Raw genomic sequence first — 27658 nt, 5'->3', positions numbered from 1 at the left:
TTACCATTTTTGTTAATACACAAACTAAGAGGCTAAAGCTGTTAGATTTTCCGTTGGTTTTAGATTGTGTTTAATTTGACTCAGGGCAATAAGACAGCGTGACCAGAAAGATGATGTGAACAGCTGGGGAGCTGAAATCTGCATATCAGAAATAAAACGAGGGAGACACAGACAATTGCTAATTCAAATCAGTGGAAAAACAACTCGAAAATGAGACTTCACATCAGTTTTCACAGTCTGTCTTAAATATTTGTGGACGTTAAAATGAATAATAAGGTTGCACTATAACAGCAAGGAGTAAACTTAATATGGGTTTGTGTTTATTCTGTAAATGACTCCAGCTATATGAACAGAGAATGTGAAACATCTCAGAAAGCTCAGGCCAAGCATGAATCCCTGTGGACCTTTACAATTGCCAATTATTGCACATGATGAACCCCATGTATTTTCATTTAAAGTGGCTAAAGTAAGAAGTAGTGGGCTGCCGGTCGATGAGTTGAAAGTTAATCTAGAGGTGGAAAGATAGTGACCTTCAGGCTTCTTTGATTTTAGCATATGCTACATCTTTTCAGCTTGTCAGTCAAACTGGAACTGTATCCAAGCCAGTAGATAGAAGGTAGACTGTGTGTTGATGTAAGGCTCATCGCAGTATTTTGACTGGCTCTCTACTCATCCTCAGCTCCCTGAGGGGTCCTCATTAAGACTAAACGCTGAGGGTGACCTTTCCGTCGCCCAACTCCCCTCACCCAGCTGGCCCTAATTACCTCCCTCATTACCCCCTCTGAAATAAAACACAGATCCAAAATGGCTGCCTCATTACCCCCTCTTAAATAACACCAGCACCACCAGGTTGAACCAAGATGGCTGCCTCATTAGCCCTCCTAAATAACACCCAGCACCACCAGGTTGAACCAAGATGGCAGCCTCATTACCCCCTCCTAAATAACACCAGCACCACCAGGTTGAACCAAGACAGCTGCCTCATTACCGCCTCCTAAAAAATACCAGCACCACCAGGTTGAACCAAGATGGCTGCTATTCCCCAGAATTGATTTGCTACACTCTCTTTGTGATGTATTCTGGCCTAGTGGATCTCTGTGCTCTGGATGTATCCCCCCTATTATTTCACTCTTTCACTTCCCCTTTCCCCCAAGTCCTGACAGTATCATTTAGACGTCGCCATCACTATGGTGATCGCTGATGAGACGATAGGGTGATCAGCGCTTGCGGGATGTCGGAGAATAAGCAGAGAAGGAGAGGGAGAAAGAGGGCTGTAAGTAGCCCTCCTGATGATGCCACTAAAGTAACATGCTTAATTATTTGGAATGCTGCATAAATTGCGGTGTGTGTGGAATCGTTGGGATTGATTAAAATACTAATTAAACAGGCCTTTGCAGAATTTGGGGAGTGAGGTAAGGTTCAGCTCTTCAGGGTAATTTGCATACCCTTCATCTAGGAAATGGGATATAAAGGGCCCTCTCTCTTTCTCTTTCTCTGGCCCGCTCTCTTTCTCTTTCTCTGGCCCGCTCTCTTTCTCTTTCTCTGGCCCGCTCTCTTTCTCTTTCTCTGGCCCGCTCTCTTTCTCTTTCTCTGGCCCGCTCTCTTTCTCTTTTCCCCCTATTTCCTGGTACATTCACATGCTAACAAACTCAATTAAAGTTATACTCCGTTTTCTCTTTTCACCATATTATTTGGCATAATCTATTAAGACCCCTTTGATTTTGTTTTTCAATATAAATGTATCCATCAAAGTGAGGGATACAAAGGGTAGACATGACCAGAATAAAACAAAGTCTGCCAAGTGTAGATCTTAAATGTTGGATGTTCAGTCGCTGCGTCACTTACTTTGATTTGCATGACAATATCTTTGTTAAATATTGTATCTAGAACTAGCGTGGGTATGCTTGAATTGATTAATAGATGTATGGATCAAACTCATAGTGTGATCCTATTAAGTACTGCAAGAGCCAATACAAATTAATTATGCAGTACATCAACTGGCACTTTTACATTAAAATCATAAACATTCACTCGTGCCTCAGCAGCTGACTGTGTGCAAAGATCTGGCCCATAAACCACTTTAAGTTTTAGTCATTTAGCAGACACTCTTATCCAGAGCAACTTGGGATAAGTGCCTTGCTCAAGGACACATCAACAGATTTTTTACCTAGTCAGCTCAGGGATTTGAACCAGCAACCTATTTACTAGCCTAATGCTCTTAACCACTAGGCTAACTGCCACCCCCAAATAGCCAAGTCCTCAGAGCAAAGTAACAAGAAAATCTCCACTGTTCGCTGCTTATGTGCTCTATCTAGACACTGTACTGTAGCGTATTCTGTGGTCATGTAGGTTGGTTGTGCAAACTCTTTCAAAATCTAATCTGGTGTACTGTAGCCAACAGTAAATGAGACTTTGAACAGTCACTGATGAGTTTGGAGTTGGAGTTGGAGTTATAGGCTGACAAAGACCTTCGGGTGGAAACGTTGCACAATAAACTGTGAGAGAATTCATCAGTGTGCGGGTATCTATCTTTAATACACACTCACACTATCACATATTCTTTCTCACAGTCTCCTGTTCCATTAGAGAACTGGAAGGTCAAACATGTTCTTCTGCGTCATTCATTCCTCTCACTAAAACACACAAATATACAGTACCTGTCAAAAGTTTGGACACACCTACCCTTTCAAGGGATTTTGTTTATTTTTTACTATTTTCTACATTGTAGAATAATAGTGAAGATATCAAAACTATGAAATAACACATATGGAATCATGTAATAACCAAAAAAGTGTTAAACAAATACAAATATAATTGAGATTTGAGATTCTTCAAAGAAGCCACCCTTTGCCTTTATGACAGCTTTGCACACTCTTGGCATTCTCTCAACCAGCTCCATGAGGTAGTCACCTTGCAATGCATTTCAATTTCAGATATGCCTTGTTAAAAGTTAATTTGTGGAATTTCTTAACTTCTTCATGCGTTTGAGCCGATCAGTTGTGTTGTGACAAGGTAGGGGTGGTATACAGAAGATAGCCCTATTTGGTAAAAGACCAAGTCCATATTATGGCAAGAACAGCTCAAATAAGCAAAGAGAAACGACAGTCCATCATTACTTTAAGACATGAAGGACAGTCAATACGGAAAATATCAAGAACTTTGAACGTTTCTTCAAGTGCAGTCGCAAAAACAATCAAGCGCTATGATGAAACTGGCTCTCATGAGGACCGCCACAGGAAAGGAAGACCCAGGGTTACCTCTGCTGCAGAGGATAAGTTCATTAGAGTTAGCAGCCTCAGAAATTGCAGCCCAAATAAATGCTTCACAGAGTTCAAGTAACAGACACATCTCAACATCAACTGTTCAGAGGAGACTGCGTGAATCAGGACTTCATGGTCGAATTGCTGCAAAGAAACCACTACTAAAGGACACCAATAAAAATAAGAGACTTGCTTGGGCCAAGAAACACAAGCAAAAATCTGTCCTTTGTTCTGATGAGTCCAAATGTGAGATTTTTGGTTCCAACCGCCGTATCTTTGTGAGATGCAGAGTAGGTGAACGGATGATCTCCGCATGTGTGGTTCCCACCATGAAGCATGGAGGAGGAGGTGTTATGGTGTGGGGGTGCTTTGCTGGTGACACTGTCTGTGATTTATTTAGAATTCAAGGCACACTTAACCAGCATGGCTACCACAGCATTCTGCAGCGATACGCCATCCCACCTGGTTTGCGCTTAGTGGGACTATCATTTGTTTTTCAACATGACAATGACCCAACACACCTCCAGGCTGTGTAAGGGCTATTTGTCCAAGAAGGAGAGTGATGGAGTGCTGCATCAGATGACCTGGCCTCCACAATCACCCGACCTCAACCCAATTGAGTTGTTTTGGGATGAGTTGGACCGCAGAGTCAAGGAAAAGCAGCCAACAAGTGCTCAGCATATGTGGGAACTCCTTCAAGACTGTTGGAAAAGCATTTCAGGTGAAGCTTGTTGAGAGAATTTATTTATTTATTTATTTCACCTTTATTTAACTAGGTAAGCCAGTTGAGAACAGGTTCTCATTTACAACTGCGACCTGGCCAAGATAAAGCAAAGCAGTGCAATAAAAACAACATAGAGTTACATATGGGGTAAAAAAACATAAAGTCAAAAATACAACAGAAAATATATATACAGTGTGTGCAAATGTAGCAAGTTATGGAGGTAAGGCAATAAATAGGCTATAGTGCAAAATAATTACAATAGTATTAACACTGGAATGATAGATGTGCAAGAGATTATGTGCAAATAGAGATACTGGGGTGCAAAAGAGAAAAATAAATAACAATATAGGGATGAGGTAGTTGGGTGGGCTAATTTCAGATGGGCTGTGTACAGGTGCAGTGATCGGTAAGGTGCTCTGACAACTGATGCTTAAAGTTAGTGAGGGAGATAAGAGTCTCCAGCTTCAGAGATTTTTGCAATTCGTTCCAGTCATTGGCAGCAGAGAACTGGAAGGAATGGCTTGTGCAAGTGTGTGCAAAGTGTGTGCAAAGCTGTCATCAAGGCAAAGGGTGGCTATTTGAAGAATCTAAAATATAACATATATTTTGATTTGTTTAACACTTTTTTGGTTACTACATGATTCCATATGTGTTATTTCATAGTTTTGATATCTTCACTATTATTCTACAATTTAGAAAATAGTAAAAATAAAGAAAAACCCTTGAATGAGTAGGTGTGTCCAAACCTTTGACTGGTACTGTATATTTATATAAGAATTACATTGCACACACAACTCTTGTCTTGTTTTTGTGTCTCCCCACGTAGTTCAGCAGAAGAAGCAGCTGGAGAAGGAGACTGGTGTGAAGATCCTGGAGGCTGGAGTCAGTGATGTAAGTCCTGTTTCATCATCTATCTAGTAAGCTGGGAACCATAGATCTATAATAATTTACTTAAATGGGAATGCCCTTTCTAGTGATTCTATTTCTGTGCTGGGAACATCAAGCACTGACTACATCCGTGTGGAACGGAGTATATATCTAGAGGTCTTGATGCTGGATTGCTTAAATGTGACATTTTGTGACATAACAATGGTATTCAGCTGAGGTTGTATATTGAATACAATTTTTGTGAGATTGTATGGTTAGATCTTACCAAGTAAAGTCCCTGAAGAGAATACTGAGCTTCAGTAACATGCAACATCATTGTAAAGGAACTTAACCAAACCTGAAATTTTCCTGATCTATGTACACTGTGCTCTGATTTGATTTGACTGGGACGCTCTTCAGGGAAATGGCTCCAGATGTGGCAACTTGGCATTTAATCACCACGCTACCTTCTGCTACTGTCCATACCGCCTGCATCCTTTATGAGGCCACCATTATGCGACCAGACATTGATCTTGAGCCGAAATGAATGCCAAATGTATTTCCTGTTAAACGTGTCGCTTTGATACACATCCTCTGTATTCATTTCCTGTCCTCCTTAGGATCGTTGGTTCCCATGGAGAATAAAGAACAACAAGACAAAGCGCAGTGCGTTTTGACACTTTAAATAACAGATGATAGTGACTTTGGGAAGGAACAATAAGCAGATTATCTGGAGAGCTGTCACTTTATGGCTAGCCAAAATTAAGAGGAGTGCAGAAAGATACTTAAGATGAGCGTGGGCATGAGAGCAGGGGAGATATGCATTCATTCTTTGGTGACGGTGCTAATAAATATTCATATGTAGCTAGCTATGTGTGTATTGGAGGTGAGGATCTAATCAAGCAGCCATTGATGCGCTGGAGTCCTCCTAGCAGACCCGTGTCTAAATTAGTTTTTCTATGGAAATGAGACAGACAGCAATGGCACTGTGAGACATGAAGATTATCACGAGGCATGCTGGGAACTAAATGGATGTGGCCTGTGTGTGTGCTGCTGCCGTCGTCAATGGCAACAGGCATAACATAGTCGGGACCATTTTCCTGGGTCAATCCCTCACGCACTGTCCTCCTATGGCCATCTCTGTCACACCTTCTCTACATTCCCTTTTTGTTTTATTTTATCTCTCGCTCTTATTCCTGCTAATCTCTATTTCTTACGTTTATGCGTTTACCTCCCTCTTTTTTTACCGCCCTCTTTTCCTTTCCTTTACCTCATCTACCCTACCTTTCCCTTGTCCGCTATCTGTCTGACTCTCTTTTTCTCCTCTTACTCCGTCTTCACTCTTGTTCAACACACAGAGAGCACTAGGCAAACAGGGATGGAGGACTGTGGTTTGTCATATTGGACCTATTTGTAGATAATTAGCTGCAATAATAGGTTCTCTGCGGGAACCAGAGTGAAGGCGGGATCTATCTTTTACCTCAGGAGTGGGAAATCAGAGATAGACGCTGTGTGTGTGTGTGTGTGTGTGTGTGTGTGTGTGTGTGTTTGTGTGTGTGCGCGCTCGTGGGCGTATGTGCGTGCATGTGTATGCATGTGTGCCTGTGTATGTGTGTGATTGAAAATGTGTGTTTACTGCACTAAAGGTAAATAGCTTCAGCTTCAGCTAAGCCCTGTAATTATTGGCCCTGTGTCTATTGCCAATTTCATAGTCTGAACCTAAATATGGCTCAATTCATCCAAGTGGTTGTTAGTCCCTGAATGGGGGCAGAACAATAACTTTGTGAAAACGGTGGTGGAACATGGTGCTGAGAGTGCCTGTGGAGACGTGCATTAGTTTAAATGGGATTGAACACAACTATTGGTAGTTGAATTTATGGGGTGACCACTGACCAAGGTATATTGGTATTAGTGTGTACCTCAGCTAGATGCTTCCGCATGGGTCAGTAACTATGCATTAGCCTGCAAAACACAAGAGAAACGTGTGCACTCATTTTAAATAGATAACTGAATAAATTGACAAAGAAAGTAAATGAGAATAAGTTAATAAAGCCACAACCAGTTAGATGTTATGATGTTATGGGGTTTATATCTTGTCTCCAATCAAATTGGAGGATTCCTCCAATATAGCACAGGCTTACATCGGAGTGTGCCTGCTCTTGCATGGAACCAACCAACCTGGTATCGTTAAGAGTATTGAGAGTGGAGCTGACACGGGTTGCATTGCAAATGGCACCCTACTCCCTTTATAGAGCATTACTTTTGACCAGAACTCTAGGCACCCTTATTCCCTTTATAGTTCACCCATAGGGCTCCGGTCAAAAGTAGTGCACTACATAGGGAATATGGTGCAATTTGGGATACAACCACAGCCTCTCCATCCTCACCCTGTCTGTCTTTGTTAAAAAGGGGGTAAATGACAAAACAACTTAGGAAGATGTCCAGATACCACGGACGTCGATAACAGAAGATGTCGACGAAGAAAAGCTAATGTCAGTGAGGCGATAGGACACTAATCGGTAGATTTCACAATATTTGGTCCTCCTATAGATTTTCCAGAACCTCTTTTCTTAAAAATATCCCTGTTTTGCCATTTATTAGCTACATTTGCCACACTCTTTAAGTAATTACACTTCAATAAACATGGCATTTTGTAAGTCATTTAAGTTGCCATTACGTTTTATGAATGAGATTGCTGTCCAGATCACGTTAGTGTCTCCATAACAGAACTCCTGTGAATGTGTGAAAATCTATCTTAGGGAAAAGCGAGATGGGGAAATAGGAGAGGGGCGGTAGAAAGCCTAATATATACAATGTTTTTGTTCATCTCAATCCTAGCACTCTATCGTCTGTTTTTCATTGACAGTAAATGAAAATCCTACAGAGAATATAAATGTGCATACACCTCACAGCACTACCAGGCAACCGTTTGGAGAATCAGCCTCTAGTGCAGATCAAACCATACAGTTTCAGCAGTCCTCTGTTTCGTGGAGAGATATTCCTAAAAGGCACACAGAGCTCCGTGACTGTGCATCCTCTCCTCTTTTCATCCTCCCGTCCTGTTCATATTCAGGAGGGGTCGATGAGTCACTGTGCATCTGGAGTGTGAGTGTGAGAGTGTGAGCGAGAGACAGGGAGCGAGCGAGAGATGGCGCAGGACCCGAGGGTTGCAGACTCCTGCTGCAGTGGTTTGCGTTAGCTAGCGGTATGCAGACATAGACACAGCGTTGTTGGTACCAGTGGGGGTTCTGAGGAGGGGGACAGGTGGGTAAGTGGCTGGGGGACAGGGCGGGGTGTCTCGGTCAGACGTCCTCGCTGGGTTGCCTGGGGAGTCCTGACAGACAGCTGCCGCCTCTGGTGTCGCCACCCACACCCCTCCCCAATGCACATACACCCCTCCTCGCACCCCTCGCCCTATCCCCAGGTGAAAGGATGATGCTGTAATTATCTCCTCCCGAAAATAAAACAAATATGATAAATAATGAATCACAAAATGAATGTAAAAATGTGGCACCATCACAGTGGAAGACCATGTATCGTGTTCTTAAATACAACAAGATCACTGAAGATTTCTCATTTGACCAGTGTGATTTTAAAATCATTGCTTTTACATTAACGGCTGTTTTAAGAATATATATCAGCATACCAGTTGTCTTTTTTATAAGTACAGTGCAGTGTAAGGGCGTCCGCATACATAGGTTCGGTTTGCTCCTAGCAGAACTCGGATAGGTAAAGCGAACATCTATGCTCGCATACTCCCTAAAGACCTTCTCTTGAAAAGCGGCAATATTACTATTGTTTGTCCCTCTTGAACCACCGTAGCAACAGCATAGCCAAAACACTTCCTCAATCCTCATAATCTGTAATTCATTTTGAAATTTTTTGACGAGGAGGTCTTAGTCGTGCAATTTTACATCTAGCTAAGATGTTTGGTGCAGTACTTCTCAAGTGAAAAAAATTTGCATGAAAACTAGTAGTGTACTGCAGACATTAGGGCTTAGCTGCTGCTGCGCTCTCTCCTCTCTCTCGTTGAATGACAGCAAACACTTAATTGAAGAATCCCATCCTTAGTTCCCACCCCTACTGTTGAGCAATCACTGACGAAGGGGCATAGAATTCGGCTACCAATCTTCGACTTGCCTCATGAAAACATTTGTGAGCAAACAGACGAAAAAATTACTTGCCTGAATACCGAAACGAACAAAAACTTCACAAAATGTCGTTATAATATATGCGCAAACAGTTTAGACTGGGAAGCATGCGACAGGCTTTAGGAAGAGGAGGCTGGACGTTTATAGTTGCCTGCCCGCATTAAACCTTCCCTGTGTGATTAAGTTTGTGGGTAAATTGAGATTCATTGACATTTTGACAGAAGCGTCATGTTTTCGATAACTCCTGTAAACTGCTTATGTGGAGAGGCACTCATTAACCACAGAACTCCCTGAGCTGCACGTCAACTGATTATTCAACCACCAATTGTAAATTATATATGGCAGGCAGGGATCTCCGCAAAGGGTTGTGTGTGTGTGTGTGCGTGTGTACGTGTGCGTGCGTGTGTGCATGTTTTGCATATGATGTGTGCTGTTAGGGATGTCTATGTGTCTATGCACATAACATACATTAACAAAACTTGTATACTGTACATCTGTGTTCACATCCCTTATGGAAAAAACACATGAATTTCACATGTGAACACGTGAAGTGTTCAAAAAACACGTTTTCATATGATCATATGTGATCTTATGTGAAGTTAATGTGATAACATGAAACAACACCTGTGAAAACGTGCTTTTCCACATATGAAATCCTGTGGTTTTTCTGTAAGGGGGTTTATGGTCATTACTGTATGTCTGTTTACTTGTGATGGCTTTCGCTGTGGAATTGCATTACCTCTCTCTGGAACCTTTAAGGATTTCCATTCGATTTCTCTCAGCCACATAACAGAAGTGGATGCAGAGAAATAAACATTATCCCATCATATGTCAAGTAGGAGGAAATGTCAGCAGTAAATGCCACCATCTTAGAATGTAGGAAAGCACTCATGATCTCTCCCAATCAGAGTCCTGGGGTGCACCGGCAAAACTCATCTCAGGGAAAGGTCACAGGCAAAGATGACCTCTGGCAACTGAATTTGGGGGCTTTCTTGACAATTTCCTGCACCATAAGGAATGCGCGGGCAAGCTTAAGAGAAATGCCATTTAAAAAGATTTGAACATGTAACATGTAAATGATAGTCCTACTGTATATGCAGTATGACCAACAATAAGTTGTCCCGAATGGTACCCTATTTTCAACATAGTGCACTACTCTTGACCAGTGTCCTAAGGGCCCTGGTCAAAAGTAATGCACTATATAGGGAATAGGGTGCCTTTTGCTACTCTCTGGAGCAGAGCATACCGAAGCGATTTCTACATATTGCACCTTTTAAGTGCTTTTCATTTAGCACATTGTCAATCTAGTTTGTTTCATTTAGCACATTGTCAACCTAGTTTGTTTCATTTAGCACATTGTCAATCTAGTTTGGCTGTAAACATGCTCTGAATTGTACAAATAAAATTAAAAAAAGAACACTGCTCCTGTAATTGTGTTTTTTACAACAGTCGCATAATTCAACATTTTAAAGAGAAAAGAATAGAGAAAATAAAAGGCATTGAGGAATGCCAAATTCTACTTTGTAGTGTTCATTTGGGGAAAGATTGAGAAAGTAATTGGGGAAATAATAAAAGTAGTTCTTTGTTGGGACTGTGAGGAGGTGAGACTTTCTGAGGGACAAGTATGGTGATATGTTGCCAGGCTCTGCTAGCAACTCAATTTGAAAATAAATTTCTCTATTAGCCCTGTGTTCACAGTCATCTTCTCATTTGCCACTTTTAAACAGCTGTAAATAAAGCACTTGTGTCAACAAATAGGTTTAGGAACTGCTGCATATTTTACATTTTAGCAGACGCTCTTATCCATACTTTTTTTTTTTTTCATACTGGCGCCCCGTGGGAATCGAACCCACAACCCCAGCATTGCAAACACCATGCTCTACCAACTGAGCTACACGGCATATCTATGAGTAGGGAGAGTAATATTGCGACAATGGGATACAAAACCCTATTCCCAAAGTATGTATTTTCAAGGTGTTGTATTTTTATGACAGCACTTTTATGTTAGCACTTATTAATCACCTACAATGTATTTATAAGGAGTTTATTATGCCCTAATAACATAAAATAAAGTCAGTGGAGGATGATTCAGAGTTTATTGGCCTAGGTGAGAAATCTGGGCCCTGGTGAAAAATACTGCACTATAAAGGGAATAGGGTGCCATTTGGGACGCACAACAAACACCCTCTATAGAGCTCTGACCTTGAAAGCTTTTATCAGCCCGTGTAAACCTCTTCATTGGCACCAGGACACACATATTTATCTGTTGCCTCAACAACCAATGCCGCATGTCCTTCACACCTTAACAGCCTCAGCAGAAACACTATCTCTAATTGCTGTTATCTGCTCTCTATGCCACAGCCAGGTCACAACACTGTAGTACATTACTGGCAAATTGGATTTAGGATACTTTTAGTAGAGAGACACCTCAAACAAATTTTGTTTGAGGTGTCTCTCAACTAAAAGTGTACTAAATGTCTAATAAATGAGATTACAATGTGGGAGATTAGGATTCAATATAAACACAACCTTAACACAATCATATTGTATCAGATTGAAAATGTAAAATGTAAAATGTATCTTACAGGCATTCTCTGGTACTTTTGTATACTTTTTAGCCATTAGTTCTTTTAGCCATTAGTTCTAATAGTAGCAGTCACGAGGCAAAAGTGTTGCCCGAAAATTGCGTACTACTTCACATTATGTGCAGATCTGTGCACCACGTCATTGCTCTCTCCCTGCTCTGCTGTGGGTGCATCATGTGCATCTTGCTAGCTGTCACTCATATGGCGAGAGGCTTAAGCTCATTGGTTGAACTCAAATTGCTAGGGGGCTGGCCCACATGAGGGAAAATGTAGGGAAAATGGTGCAGCACAGCTTCAAGAAAAACAGTTACGTTCAAACTAGGGATCTTGTGGCTAATTGAGGTAAAACAGTAATTCTACTCATAGATTATGCATGTATGAACTACACATTGACACATCCAGCCCAAAGCGGGAAAAATACTTTAAAAATACGCTGAAAGATATTTGTACTGAGCTAAATCTAACTCAGCTGATAACGAAACCAACTCGCCCCAACTTTAAACACCCTGACGAATCTACCCTTTTAGATATTTTTCTAACAAATGCCCCTCATAGGTTTACAGCCAATGGGACATTTGCTAATGAGTTCAGTGAACGTTGCCTACATAACAGATGTTAAGATACCTAAATCTCGCTCACGTATTATTACAAAGATACATTTTTTGAATTTGAATGAGCAAAATGTTTTGTCTGAGCTTGGGTTGAGTGACTGGTGTCTTGTGTCAACTATCACTGACTCTGATCCTTAATTGTTTAACTCTGTTGCAGATAAACATGTGCCGTACAAAAGGCTAAGGGTAAAATACAGATGAAATCAAATCAAATTTTATTTGTAACAATACAGATCAAATCAAATCAAATTTTATTTGTCACATGTGCCGAATACAACAGGTATTCCTTACAGTGAAATGCTTACTTACAAGCCCTTAATCAACAATGCAGTTTTAAGTGTTAAGTAAAAAATAGATAACAAAAAAATTAAAATAACAAATAATTAAAGAGCAGCAGTAAAATAACAGTAGCGAGGCTATATACAAGGGGTACCGGTACAGACTCAATGTGCGGGGGCACAGGTTAGTCGAGGTAAATGAGGTAATATGTACATGTAGGTAGAGTTAAAGTGACTATGTATAGATAATAAACAGAGAGTAGCAGCAGCGTAAAAGAGGGGGTGGGAACAATGCAAATAGTCCGGGTAGCCATTTGATTAGCTGTTTAGGAGTCTTATGGCTGTTAAGAAGCCTTTTGGACCTAGACTTGGCGCTCCGGTACTGCTTGCCGTCTATGACTAGGGTGGCTGGAGTCTTTGACAATTTTTAGGGCATTCCTCTGACACCGCCTGGTATAGAGGTCCTGGATGGCAGTAAGTTTGACCCCAGTGATGTAATGGGCTGTACGCACTACCCTCTGTAGTGCCTTGCGGTCGGAGGCCGAGCAGTTGCCATACCAGGGAGTGATGCAACCAGTCAGAATGCTCTTGATGGTGCAGCTGTATAACTGTTTGAGGATCTGAGGACCCATGCCAATTATTTTCAGTCTCCTGAGGGGGAATAGGCTTTGTCGTGCCCTCTTCACGACGGTCTTGGTGTGTTTGGACCATGATAGTTTGTTGGTGATGTGGACACCAAGGAACTTGAAGCTCTCAACCTGTTCCACTACAGTCCCGTCGATGAGAATGGGGGCGTGCTCGGTCCTCTTTTTCCTGTAGTCCACAATCATCTCCTTTGTCTTGATCACGTTGAGGGAGAGGTTGTTTTCCTGGCACAACACGGCCAGGTCTCTGACCTCCTCCCTATAGGCTCTCATCGTTGTCAGTGATCAGGCCTACCACTGTTGTGTCGTCGGCAAACTTAATGATGGTGTTGGAGTCGTGCCTGGCCATGCAGTCATGGGTGAACAGGGAGTACAGGAGGGGACTGAGCACGCACCCCTGAGAGGCCCCCGTGTTGAGGATCAGTGTGGCAGATGTGTTGTTACCTACCCTTACCACCTGGGGGCGGCCCGTCAGGAAGTCCAGGATCCAGTTGCAGAGGGAGGTGTTTAGTCCCAGGATCCTTAGCTTAATGATGAGCTTTGAGGGCACTATGGTGTTGAATGCTGAGCTGTAGTCAATGAATAGCATTCTCACGTAGGTGTTCCTCTTGTCCAGGTGGGAAAGGGCAGTGTGAAGTGCAATAGAGATTGCATCATCTGTGGATCTGTTGGGGCGGTATGCAAATTGGAGTGGGTCTAGGGTTTCTGGGATAATGGTGTTGATGTGAGCCATGACCAGCCTTTCAAAGCACTTCATGGCTACAGACGTCGGTGCTACGGGTCGGTACTCATTTAGGCAGGTTATCTTAGTGTCCTTGGGCACGGGGACTATGGTGGTCTGCTTGAAACATGTTGGCATTACAGACTCAGTCAGGGACATGTTGAAAATGTCAGCGAAGACACTTGCCAGTTGGTCAGCACATGCTCGGAGTACACGTCCTGGTAATCTGTTGACCTGCTTAAAAGTCTTACTCACATCGGCTACGGAGAGCGTGATCACATAGTCATCCGGAACAGCTGGTGCTCTCATGCATGCTTCAGTGTTGCTTGCCTCGAAGCGAGCATAGAAGTGGTTTAGCTCGTCTGGAAGTCTTGTGTCACTGGGCAGCTCGCGGCTGTGCTTCCCTTTGTAGTCTGTAATAGTTTCAAGCCCTGCCACATCAGACGAGCGTCAGAGCCAGTGTAGTATGATTCAATCTTAGTCCTGTATTGACTCTTTGCCTGTTTGATGGTTCGTCGGAGGGCATAGCGGGATTTCTTATAAGCGTCCGGGTTAGAGTCCCGCTCCTTGAAAGCGGCACCTCTACCCTTTAGCTTAGTGCGGATGTTTCCTGTAATCCATGGCTTCTGGTTGGGGTATGTACGTACGGTCACTGTGGGGACGACATCATCGATGCACTTATTGATGAAGCCAGTGACTGATGTGGTGTACTCCTCAATGCTATCTGAAGAATCCCGGAACATGTTCCAGTCTGTGCTAGCAAAACAGTCCTGTAGCTTAGCATCTGCGTCATCTGACCACTTTTTTATTAACCGAGTCACTGGTGCTTCCTGCTTTAGTTTTTGCTTATAAGCAGGAATGAGGAGAATATAGTTATGGTCAGATTTACCAAATGGAGGGCGAGGGAGAGCTTTGTATGCGTCTCTGTGTGTGGAGTAAAGGTGGTCTAGAGTTTTTTTTTCCTCTGTGTGTGGAGTAAAGGTGGTCTAGAGTTTTTTTTCCTCTGGTTGCACATTTAACATGCTGGTAGAAATTAGGTAGAACGGATTTTAACGGATTTAAGTTTCCCTGCATTAAAGTCCCCGGCCACTAGGAGCGCTGCCTCTGGATGAGCATTTTCCTGTTGACGTATGGCCTTATACAGCTCATTCAGTGCAATCTTAATGCCATCATTGGTTTGTGGTGGTAAATAGACAGCTATGAAAAATATAGATGAAAACTCTCTTGGTAAATAGTGTGGTCTACAGCTTATCATAAGATACTCTACCTCAGGCGAGCAAAACCTCGAGACTTCCTTAGTATTTGATTTTGTGCACCAGCTGTTGTTTACAAATATACACAGACCGCCACCCCTTGTCTTACCGGAGTCAGCCGTTCTATCCTGCCGATGTAGCGTATAGCTCGCTAGCTGTATGTTGTCCATGTCGTCGTTCAGCCACGACTCGGTGAAACATAAGATATTACAGTTTTTAATGTCCCGTTGGTAGGATAACCGTAATCTTAGGTCATCCAATTTATTCTCAAATGATTGAAAATTGGCTAATAGGATTGATGGGAGAGGCAGTTTACTCGCTCGCCGTCGGATCCTTACAAGGCACCCCGACCTACGTCCACGATATCTCCGTCTCTTCCTCATGCGAATGATGGGGATTTGGGCCTTGTCGGGTGTCTGTAGGATATCCTTCGCGGCCGCCTCGTTGAAGAAAAAATCTTTGTCCAATACGAGGTGAGTAATTGCTGTCCTGATATCCAGAAGCTCTTTTTGGTTATAAGAGCCAATGGCAGAAACATTATGTACAAAATAAATTACAAATAACGCAGAAAAACACACATAATAGTACAATTGGTTAGAGGGCTGTAAAACGGCAGCCATCTTCTCCGGCGCCATTCTCAGTGTGGCTAAGATGCACAATGCACTTCTCTCTCCAGAATGTGCTCTCTCCCGCCAATATGTGCACATTCATTCTTTCATAACTTCATTGTGAGAATTGTTTGCGTTTGATTGTTAGTGTCTACCAATTCCCCATTACATATATCACCAGTAGTAAATTTACTGTTAATTCCTATAATTTATAATCTACAATGTTTGTTTGGTTACGGTAATTTCTGTTAATGCTTTAAATTAATTAGTATTCCAATCTTTAACGTTTTCATTGTTGGAGTGGACACGTTGCTTGCAGAGCGCACAACCTATGCTACCATACCCTTGAGAACATTTTTTTGGTTTATTTCATTCCATTTACGAGTTTTGTCAATTTAGTCATTGTCTTTTGTTTGGAGCGCTCCTGTCAATATTGAGTAAGGAAGCACACCTGAGAACGCATAGAAGTAGGCCTATAGGCTACCTGAACTGTGCGCAAATGTAGGCATATAAAATGTGCCCATTTGGGGATCTGATAGCAAACAAAGTCTGTTTTTACATCCATTGAGAATAACAATAGTTCCTCAATGGATTTGAAAAATCTCTCCAGCTCTCTCCCTTTCGATAACCACTCAGCATGAAAGGGAAAAATGTAGTGCTCTGATCCAGTGCAAACATCATAAAATAGGCCTACCTGATTACTTCTTATCCCTTGCGCAAATAGCATACAGCTGTGTCTGTCAAAGCTCTGAGGGCCCAGAATATTTTATACAATGTTGCAAGTTTGCTAGCGGGAGCTTCGGCCAGACCCAAGTTAATAGTTGATACAATGTTTCAAGTTCGTTGCAGACAGGCCATGCATAGCCAATGTGATTTATAGGAAATTATTTCTTGATATCCAATTGCGATCTTGTCTTATCGCTGCAACTCCCCAACGGGCTCTGGAGAGGTGAAGGTCGAGTCATGCGTCCTCCGAAATGCCAAACCGCGTTTCTTAACACCTGCCCGCACCAATGTGTCGGAGGTAACACCGCTCAACTGACGACCGAAGTCAGCCTGCAGGCACCAGCCCGCCACAAGGAGTCGCTAGAGCGCGATGAGCCAAGTAAAGCCTCCCCAGCCAAACCCTTCCAACAATGGGCCAATTGTGCGACGCCCTATGAGACTCCCGGTCCCAGCCGGTTGTGACACAGCCTGGGATCAAACCCGGGTCTATAGTGACATTGCAGTCTTAGACCGCTGCGCCACTCGATAGGCTAGGATATTAATTTTTTATCAGGATATTTTCTACATGCAGGCTGCAATGTTTTTATTTGTTGGCTTTATGTAGGCTATATCTACATAGTTGGCAATAGAAGTTACTTTTTAGGTTTGTGTCATTTTAATTTAGATTTGGGTATAATTTTGATTAGCCACATGACAATGATTTTGAGATACGAAGACATTATTATAAATTAAATTAAACTGTTCCACGAAAATCAGTATAAATTGAAAGATAAATTGGTATTCCACATGAGAAAGGTTGCCGACTCCTGTAGTCTATTACCGGCAACTTCAGGAGCGTAATTGTGAAAGCCAGCAGGAGCGGGAGGAGGATGGTTGGGTCAGGTTATGTTTTTTTTCTTTTGGTTATCTTGATCTCGGGCTCCCTCTTGAGTCATTTGTGTCTTATTTCGTCAAACAATGTGCTTAAAGCATCAGACAAGTTAAATGCATATAGTTTATTTCATTTAAACACATAGGGTGTGTCTATATATGGAAAAATACACATTTAAAAAGTTCAACCAATCGATTAGCCGAAAGAACAGACAACTTTCTGCCAAACCAAGATTTTCTTTAGTCGGGGACAGCCCTACGTAGATCACTTCGCTCGCAGGGTTGGTTAACTCTTGAGGTCCCTCTGGTCTTAACCAATTTAGGTAAATCCTCCTTTAGTTTTAGTGCCCCCCATTGTTGGAATTACCTGCAAAATTCCTTGCATCTTGATTCCCTGGTGCCGATAGGGCAGTTTAGGACTCTGGTGTTAAATTAATTAATTGATGATTACAGTTGTTTCGGTTGATGTAATGGTTTATTTGTTGAAATTGTAGGATTGTTATTGTACCTTGGAGTTTTTTTTATTCTTCTTGTTTTCTTTGGAAATGTCATTTTCTTTCTTGATTGTGAGAAACTCAGGGCACCATTGTGAATGAGACCCTGGTCTCAAGTGGGCTCCCCTGAATAAATAAAAGTTAAATAAAACAATTAAAATGTCTTTCACAAATCTTTTATTATTTCAAAACATTGTATTGCCAGCTGCTGTATATTGATTCTAAGTAATTGTGCGATGAGTTGTATGTAGGCAAAGTAAACCCCCCCTTCCCCAAATTACCATGACCTTATTGGTGACCCATCTATAGTACAACTATAATCTATCATGTATATATAATGTGAAACCCCATGGAGGGAATCATTCTCTTCAGAGCGTGGAGCACAAATTATTTTACTGGAGACATCAAAGGAGACCCATTCTGACCCCTAGCTACTACCCGAGTGAAAAGCAAAAACATACATAGGGAAATAAATAAATATGATCAGAGTTAACAAATTGATCTTGAAGCAGCATGGGTATATGCTCTATTTCAAAGCTTCTCGGCTTTATGTTTCCATGCTGGTTGGTTATGTTTTGAAGCCGGTGCTTTTATTGGTCCGCAGGAGAAAAATATATAGTACAGTCATATTTTGATGTAAATAATGACCTAGCATCTAATTTGAATTGATTTTATGTTTGTGTATTAGTGGGTGACACATGCACATTTGCTTATTTTTATGTTGCCTATGGTCCCTACTGTCTCCTGCTGTCGATTGTGTAAGAGTGGTACAGTCTCTCCAGTTGATGTTCTCTATATACAGTAGTAGCCACTCTAAAACTGTTACTCAAAGAAGGAGACTATTATCAACCATAGGGATTGATGTTATTTACTTGTGTTGTGAGGAGAGTGTGTGTGCATGCATGCATGTCTGTGTGTGCGTGTGTGTGTGTGTGCCAGTGCATTCGAATGAGGGTGATACTAACACATACATGACGACCCTTAATTCCCATGTTAACAAGCCATCAATGATCTCTTTCAGTATAAAAATTACTTTCCTAAACCCCACACACCTGAAAAACTCAAAACGCTTCCTATAAAGATTTCATCATCTGTGCTGACCAGGAAGTCATTCAAGCCAATGAGGCTGTTCTATAAGTGGTTTAAATGCCAAGGCTGTGGCTGATAGATCTGGATGGGAAATGTCATGTGGGAGCAACCCAACTGTTCCTGCAGCCCTGTTCAGATCTCTCTCTTCTCTTTGGAGACTCCAGCTGTTGCAGACTGATGAAAGTGAAGCTGCAGTCGGCTCCGTAACTCTGCCAACCTTTAACCATCACCTGACCTTTTGGACTGAAGAAGAAATGCCTTTAATACTGTGCCATGTGGTTTGGTATTTTGAGAGAATCTCTCTCTCTCTCTCTCTCTCTCTCTCTCTCTCTCTCTCTCTCTCTCACGGTGGTCTTCAAAGTAAGGTTGACTTCCATTGCATTGCTTTACAATGTTGAGTATTCACATCGACACCTTTGAGTTCCTCTAACCGCTATGGTTGTTAGCTAGAGGCATAACTGGAGTGAGAATCTGAATTTAATAGCCTATTCGGAGAACATTCCGTGGTGTACTGAGAGGAAAGAAAGATAGTGTTTTGTACATTTAATGATTGTTTGATGATTCCATTTGGAAGAAAAACATTAGACATTTGGCTGGGATAATATAGCTTTTACTGAAGTTATCATCTTCCCCAATCCATAGAAATAGTCATCCAAATATCCAAGAAAGTATCCAAGAATAGTCCAATCCATAACCATTGACTTATAGGAAATGCTGCACCTACGAATGGCCCTTTCTGCTGCATATGAAGCGGAGATGCAGTGAGTCTGTGGTAAGAAAGAGCATGGTCTGTTTACGCTAATCTGAGATGTGTTGCTTGGTGTCGGTGAGCGAGGAGACTTCAGGTCCCTGTGGCGGTCACAAATGGGGAGGAAGCTGGAGTTTAAATGTCAGTGTTGAAGGGGGCGATTGCGGCTGCCATTTTGGGACTGCTGGCAGGACTCGAGCAGGTTAGAAACCGATGATGATCCTGGCCCACAAGCCAGCAAGAGGCATCTTCTGCCATTTATCACGCGGCTGCCCAGTTAGTACATCTGGCAAGTTAACATGGGCAGAGCAGGAGTATCCTGCATTATCCTGCAGGCTCACAAGCAGATAGCCTATCTGTTATCTGAACCCCTTTAATAATAATAAAATGCCATTTAGCAGACGCTTTTATCCAAAGCGTCTTACAGTCATGTGCGCATACATTTTTACGTATGGGTGGTCCTGGGGATCGAACCCACTACCCTGGCATTACAAGCACCATGCTCTACCAATTGAGCTACAGAGGACCACAACCTTTAATAATACAATATAAGCCCTTAATTATGCAATATACTTACTGTAACGTGTTAGCACAAATTATATCTTACTCTCCCTATGATTTGATATTAATAGGAGTTAATGAATGAGAGAGAACCAGAGTATTATACTAAATGCACTTGTGGCATTGACAAAAGTGACAAGGTGTCAATACGACTGAGTCCGATGAGCAACAGCAGATGCTGTCGGAAGGTTCACTCTCACTATAAAGCTGTAGGAAGTGAACACAAGGACTGGGCCATTTCCTGGGGGTGAACCATAGTACAGTACAGTACTGTGCGCACTCCTCTGTGAACAGCATGACTCTTTGCTATTGTGTCATATTTTTCTCTAAAGGAACAACCTTGCACAGTACATCTGCTCATAGTTACAGGCTACACTCTGTGACTCAATGCCACTATGCACTCAAAGTATTCAATGTTTGTGGGGGAGGGGGCGTGATATTGAAACGTTCACTGAACTCTGACAGAGGTACACTGTAAAACATTTCCTGTAATTTTTACATGAAATTACTGGTAGCACAGAAGCCAGTAAATTACTGTAGATTTACAGGACCTTTACTGTAAGACAAATTTACATCATATTACTGGAACACCCGACTACAGTAACATGCTGTATTTCTAGAATTTACAGTGCATTACTGGAAGCACAGTGGTTAGTATACTGTTGCAGATTTACAGTGCAGGTAGCTAGTGCCAACAACAGGCAGTATTTCTGTTACATGTATTTGATATAGGTATTTCAATACCTTAAATACCTATTTAGTAATTTCATTATTTCACTAACCTGAACTATACTGCATGCAGCTTATTTTTTAGAAAATACAAATTTACACTTGCAAGTAGCCCACTTAACTAAAACATTCTCAGTAACGGTAACATAATCTTGTTACTTGCTATGACTGTGGTATGTTCTTCTTGTAAGTCACTCTGGATAAGAGTGTCTGCTAAATGACCAAAATGTAAATGTTAAAAATGAACATTTGCAAAGCACACTCACTGCTGGGTATTATTCTAATGACCTCCGCCCCCCAAAAAGGCAACATTTGATCAAAATACAAATAGTTTGATGGCGGAGCTCATTAGAATAATACCAAGTAGTGGGCTCTGCAAATGTAAATTTTTTACATTTACATTTTGGTTATTTAGCAGACGCTCTTGTCCAAAGCGGCTTACAGTCAGTGCATTCATCTAAGGTTGATTTTTTTTTAAAACATACCACAGTCATAGCAAGTAAAAAGTATCTGTAACCGTTACTGGGAATGTTGTTGTAGTTAAGGATACATTGGTCTTCAAAATAAGCTGTATTTCTATAAAGATACCTTTTTGATATATCTTTGCCCATCTCTGGCTAGTGCAAAGTACGTTACTGTAATATTCACAGTAATTTGCTTCCTGTATGTAACTGGAAATTGCAGAGCAATGACAGTATATGCTACTATAATCATGTTGGTATTTTATTGCAATTACATGGGATTAGTGCAAGCAGGTTGGCTACTAGGTATTTGTATATTACAGCATATTTATGAATATTGGTGTTTTATATTGCTTCCAAACTGGCTGTGAATACAGGGCAAAACAGCCCAAAAACACATGGCATAATATTCACCCATTAAAGGTTTAAGACCTCTTATCTGTTTTCTATATAATTAAATTGTTAGGGCACCACTTCCACATATCAGTTAAATTGGTAAAGCATTCTCACTAACGGGTGTAACAATTAGCCACTTACAAGGCATGCCTCAAAATATATTAATGTACCAGTGATTCTTTCCCCTCCCACATTTGTCCACAATGCACCATTTACAGAATACAGCAGTAAATATACAGCAAAACAGAAATACAGTACTTTATTGTTAAATTGTATTGTAATAAAATTACAGCAATTGCTATCAGTGAAAATGTAATTATATATTACAGCATACCAATGAATATTTTGTGTTTTATATCACTTGCACTTGTAGAGGCCTTAACAAAGGCTTCTACACTGGCAGTGACTACAGATCAAAAGGACATGGCTAAACACGCAACCGTTAAAGGTATGTAACTTGCTGCCACTCTGCTTTGTCCACTATATACACTCACAGGCCAGTTTGTTAGGTACACCACCCCGTTCATGAAACTGGATCGCTCCTACAGACAGTGAGTCACGTGGCCATGGCTTGCTATATAAAGCAGCCAGACAGGCATCGAGGCATTCACTTACTGTTCGATTGAACGTTAGAAGGGGCAAAACGAGTGACCTAAGCAACTTTGAGCGTGGTGTGATCGGCGGTGCCAGGCGCGCTGGATACATTATCTCAGAAACTGCCGCCCTCCTGGGCTTTTCACAACGACCACACCAGGTTCCACTCCTATCAGCTAAAAACAAGAAGAAGTGGCACAAGTGGGCACGCGATCACCAACACTGGATAATTGAGGATTGGAAAAACATAGCCTGGAACATGACAGTGAGTTCAGTTTACTTGAGTGTCCTGTGCAGTCCCCAGACCTCAACCCAATAGATCATCTTTCGGATGAGATGGAACAGGCTGTTTGCAGCATGAATGTACTGTCGTCCAATCTGCAGCACCTGCTTGATGCCATCGCTTCACCATGGACCAACATTCCTGTGGAACGTTTCCGACACTTTGTAGAATACCCCAAAGAATCCAGGCTATTCTGGAGGCAAAGGGGGGTTTGACCCGGTACTAGATGGGTGTATCTAATAAACTGGCCACTGAGTGTACATTTAATAGGGAACTACTACCACATATCACTTGAATTGGTACAGCACTCTCACTAACAGGTGCAACAAGTATATGCTTCAAAATGTGTTAATGAGCCACAACAATACCATGCACCCACAAAAGGTTTTTGGCACTCCAAAATTACAGTATGGCACTGTATTCTGTGGGGTTGTCACTGAATTACAGTAAATTACTGGCAGCACGGTAGCCAATAAATTACTGTAGATTTACAGGAAAAGGATTTTGGAGTCTGAAAATTCAGTATGGGACTGTATTCTGTGGGGTGGTACTGAATTACAGTAAATTACTGGCAGCACAGTAGCCAGTAAATTAGTGTAGATTTGCACAAGAAACAACAACATCTAACGTCTCCCGAGTGGCGCAGTGGTCTAAGGCACTGCATCGCAGTGCTAGCTGTGCCACTAGAGATCCTGGTTCGAATCCAGGCTCTGTCATAGCCGGCCGCGACCGGGAGACCCATGGGGCGGCGCACAATTGGCCCAGGGTAGGGGAGGGAATGGCCGGCAAGGATGTAGCTCAGTTTGGTAGAGCATGGCGTTTGCAACGCCAGGGTTGTGGGTTCGTTTCCCACAGGGGGGCCAGTATAAAAAAAGAATGTAAAAAAAAAACATTGTATGCACTAACTGTAAGTCGCTCTGGATAAGAGCGTCTGCTAAATGACTAAAAATGTTTTTTGAAAATGTAAATACGGTATGATAATGTATTCTGTGGGGTACAGCGTTCTCACTAATGGGTGCAACAAATATAGCCTCTTACATGGCACACTTCACAATATGTTAATGAGCCAGAGATTATTTTGCCGCCCACAACATTTTCCACAATGCACCATAATTCACAGTTTGCTGCTGTAAATATACAGCAGAACAGGTAATACAGTACTTTAATACAGCAATTGCTGAATTTTTACAGCAGTGTAGCGGAATGCCATTGAGCCCCTGTAATGTATTGCTCTTTACAGTACTGTGCTGTGATATAGAATTACAGTAGCTAACTGTTAACATTTTGCTGTAACTTTCCAGCAACTGAGGTATACTGGACTATTGATTTAAATTCTAGACTAGAGCAGGAACGGACTGGGACCACAAATCGGCGCAGGTATTTCTAACACACTGGCCCATTTTGTTATTTGAGGCCCCGACACTGACCCATTTTTACTTAGAGGCCCCCATTATTAGTCAAATAATGGTATTTCTGCACAATACAACAGCAACACAAATTCGACAGGCCCACTAAGCTAAAGATCGACCCGCCAATCTGGTGGAAAACTATTGTATTTGTGAGTAATCAATGACAGACAAAAAGGCAAAGGAAAACTCAATTACATTGCAATAACATAAAACATATTAAACACAAAGTGAATGTATTTTACGTTAATCAATACATACATAATATATAATTATAAAGTACAAAGGAGACCATTTCGGCAATGAGCGAAGAGTCTTAATCCATTTGTTCGCTATTGATTTACAGTTTCCTGGCTGGGTTCCTCGTGTTGCTTGTGGCAAAATAATAAAACATTATTGAATATCCATATTCATCTTGATCTTTTTTTCAGATGAATGCATTTTAAATAGGTCTAATAAGGAAATAAATTATTTTGTTGCTCAGACAGTGTACTGTAGTGTATTGTACAGAAACCACTTCCCTCACAATAAATTAAATGTAATCATCTGTCCTATCCTGCCTTTTATTGACTTTAATTGACTGTAATTTTGTATTTCGCAGTAATTGCTGGTTCCTGCCACGTTAGAAGGGCATGCCTTGCTATACGAGTTTTAATGTCCCTTTACGTTATGACTTTGACTTTGTTTATCGTTAGCGAAAAACGTACACCCTCAGTGATGAAGCATTATAAAAGTACATTGTGTCAACCCTGCGGATGCCAATAGAGCATGCTTGGTGTATATCAATTACTTCTATAACAGGTTGTGGTAGCCCTTTCCTGCAATTAATGACCACAATGCCCTCTTTGGCCTCATGGGTGGAATGTATATTTTTTATTAGATTATTTGAAAAAACCTGATTAAAGTCCAGTTTTTCTGTCAAACAGTTTTGTTATATTTCAGTCTTCTGTGATGTATATAAAGTGTAATATTGGGATGCAAACTCAAAATGTAATACATTTCAACTCTATATCTGACATGATACAGGTGTCTTCTTTTTTTTAAGCCCATAACCATGTGTGTGAGGTGTATACTTTAGTTTCAAAGTAGATTTGTTTAAGACTACCAATAATTACTCTGTGTGACCCTGATTTAGCCCACTGCAGTAAAAGGTTAATGTTCAAAGTTCATTCTCTGTCTTTGAAAGTAGATTGGACACTAACTGTGACTCATTCTATAGTAAATACAGTTGTTAGTTATTCAGGCAGTATGTTATAACTCCTACGTATAGTAGTAGAGGTATGTGTGTTTGCTGCCTACACATTCCACAATGGCCTTTCGCTGCTCCATCTTTGACATGACATTTTGCATTCAAATGCCAGGCACAATTACCCCTGGAAAAAACAACTCTCCATGTCAAGCTTTTAACCCGTCATGACTTTTAGACTAAATTTCCCTTTTACCTTCATTTCCCCCTGTTAATGAAACTGATTAGAGAGAGGTTGATAAAAGAGACAGTTTAACGAATCAGTGAAGTGTTTGTGTTTATTGGAGCTATACGGGATGTAACTTGCTTTATTTCTGTGAAGGTAAAGAGCAATGGATGGTTTGGGTAAGATGTAATTCACGGCTAATATGATTAAAGGATTCAGTGGCTAAGATCATGGGGTGTGTAAAGCCCATGTCTGCATCCCATATGGCACCATATTCCCTTTATAGTGCACTACTTTTAACCAGAGCCCTATGGGCCCTTGTCAAAAATGGTTAAATATACTGAATAGGGAATAGGGTGCCATTCGGGATGGATCCCATGGCTGGATCTGTGTGCTGTTAACCATGATAAAACCACCGGGCTCTGGCTGGGCCACTCAAGGACATTCAGAGACTCCTGCGTTGTCTTGGCTGTGTGCTTAGTGTTGTTGTCCTGTTGGAAGGTGAACCTTTGCCACAGTCGGAGGTCCTGAGCACTATGGAGCAGGTTGTCATCAAGGAACTCTCTGTACTTTGCTCAGTTCATCTTTCCCTCGATCCTGACTAGTCTCCCAGTTCCTGCTGCTGAAAAACATCCCCACAGCATGATGCTGCCAACACCATACTATACCGTAGGGATGGTGCCAGGTTTCCTCCAGACGTGACGTTTGGCATTCAGGCCAAAGAGTTCAATCTTGGTTTCATCAGACCAGAGAATCTTGTTTCTCATGGTCTGAGAGTCCTTTAGATGCCTTTTGGCAAACTCCAAGCGGGCTGTCATATGCCTTTTACTGAGGAGTGGCTTCCGTCTGGCCACTCCACCACAAAGGCCTGATTGGTGGAGTGCTGCAGTGATTGTTGTCATTCTGGAAGGTTCTCCCATCTCAACAGAGGAACTCTGGAGCTTGGTCACCTCCCTGAACAAGGCCCTTCTCCCCCAATTGCTCAGTTTGGCAGGGCAGCCAGCTCTAGGAAGAGTCTTGGTGGTTCCAAACTTCTTCCATTTAAGAATGATGGAGGCCACTGTGTTCTTGGGGACCTTCTATGCTGCAGAATTGTTTTTGTACCCTTCCCCAGATCTGTGCCTTGACACAATCCTGTCTCAGAGCTCAATGGACAATTCCTTCAAACTCATGGCTTGGTTTTTGCTTTGACATGCACTGTCAACTGTGGGACCTTATATAGACAGGTGTGTGCCTTTCCAAATCATGTCCAATCAATTGAATTTACCACAGGTGGACTCCAATCAAGTTGTAAAAACGTCTCAAGGATGATCAATGGAAACAGGATACACCTAAGCTCAATTTCAAGTCTCATAGCAAAGGATCTGAATAATTATGTAAATAAGTTATTTCTGTTTTTTTATTTTAATAAATGTGCAAAAATTCTAAAAACCTGTTTTCACTTTGTCATTATGGGGTATTGTGTGTAGATAGATGAGGAAATTGTTTTATTTAATTAATTTTAGAATAAGGCTGTAACTTAACAAAATGTGGAAAAGGGGAAGGGGTCTGAATACTTTCCGAATGCACTGTATGTACCCCTTACCCCTATACTGGTCTGCTGAACAGTGTGCAGGAAATATAATGTACACATTACCACACACATATGCACAGACACACACATGCACGCATGTACACACACACACACACACATAGACACACACACACACACAAACACACACACTGGGAACAAGGAAATACTGTCACACTGACGCTGCATACAGCATACAGTTTACTATACATATAATCAGTGCTTGACTTGGGCAGGAGCTCACCGGAGCTGAGTACCGGCACCTCAAATGTTCTACTGCTTGAGCTCCTGTTCCTCTTATAGAATTTTGACTTTTTGCTCAAAAGTATTATGGAGCTCCTACACCTAAATATAAACATTACCAGCACCCAAAATGAGTACGGGCACCTATTTCACTCTAAGTCAGGGGATGATGATTTTGTATTTACCAATATTGTATAAAATATGAGCATTAGTTTATGCCTACATAGTATGGCATTGGTTGAAGCTCAATGTTAATTCTCCCTACCATCATATCTAAGCAAGGATGACACCAATCTCTATGAAAATGTGCAAATAAACTTAATTGGAGGTACACAACACACTCCCGCCTCTCATCATGAGCCGTCCGGCCGTTC

General features: G+C 41.6%; 1 protein-coding gene across 1 annotated transcript in view; it reads left to right on the top strand.

The window, feature by feature from the left end:
• Nucleotides 1-27658, top strand: part of LOC121569845 (receptor-type tyrosine-protein phosphatase N2) — a 320798-nt gene that overhangs the window by 228605 nt on the left and 64535 nt on the right. Inside the window, exon 11 of the mRNA XM_041881082.2 lies at nt 4811-4875. Within this exon, the coding sequence (XP_041737016.1) occupies nt 4811-4875 (65 nt within the window). The remainder of the gene's footprint in view (nt 1-4810; nt 4876-27658) is intronic.

This window comes from Coregonus clupeaformis, chromosome 7 (genome assembly GCF_020615455.1).
Source record: "Coregonus clupeaformis isolate EN_2021a chromosome 7, ASM2061545v1, whole genome shotgun sequence".
Taxonomy (NCBI): domain Eukaryota; kingdom Metazoa; phylum Chordata; class Actinopteri; order Salmoniformes; family Salmonidae; genus Coregonus; species Coregonus clupeaformis.
The sequence above is the reverse complement of the archived record's forward strand: the minus strand, read 5'-3'. Positions and strand labels throughout refer to the sequence as shown.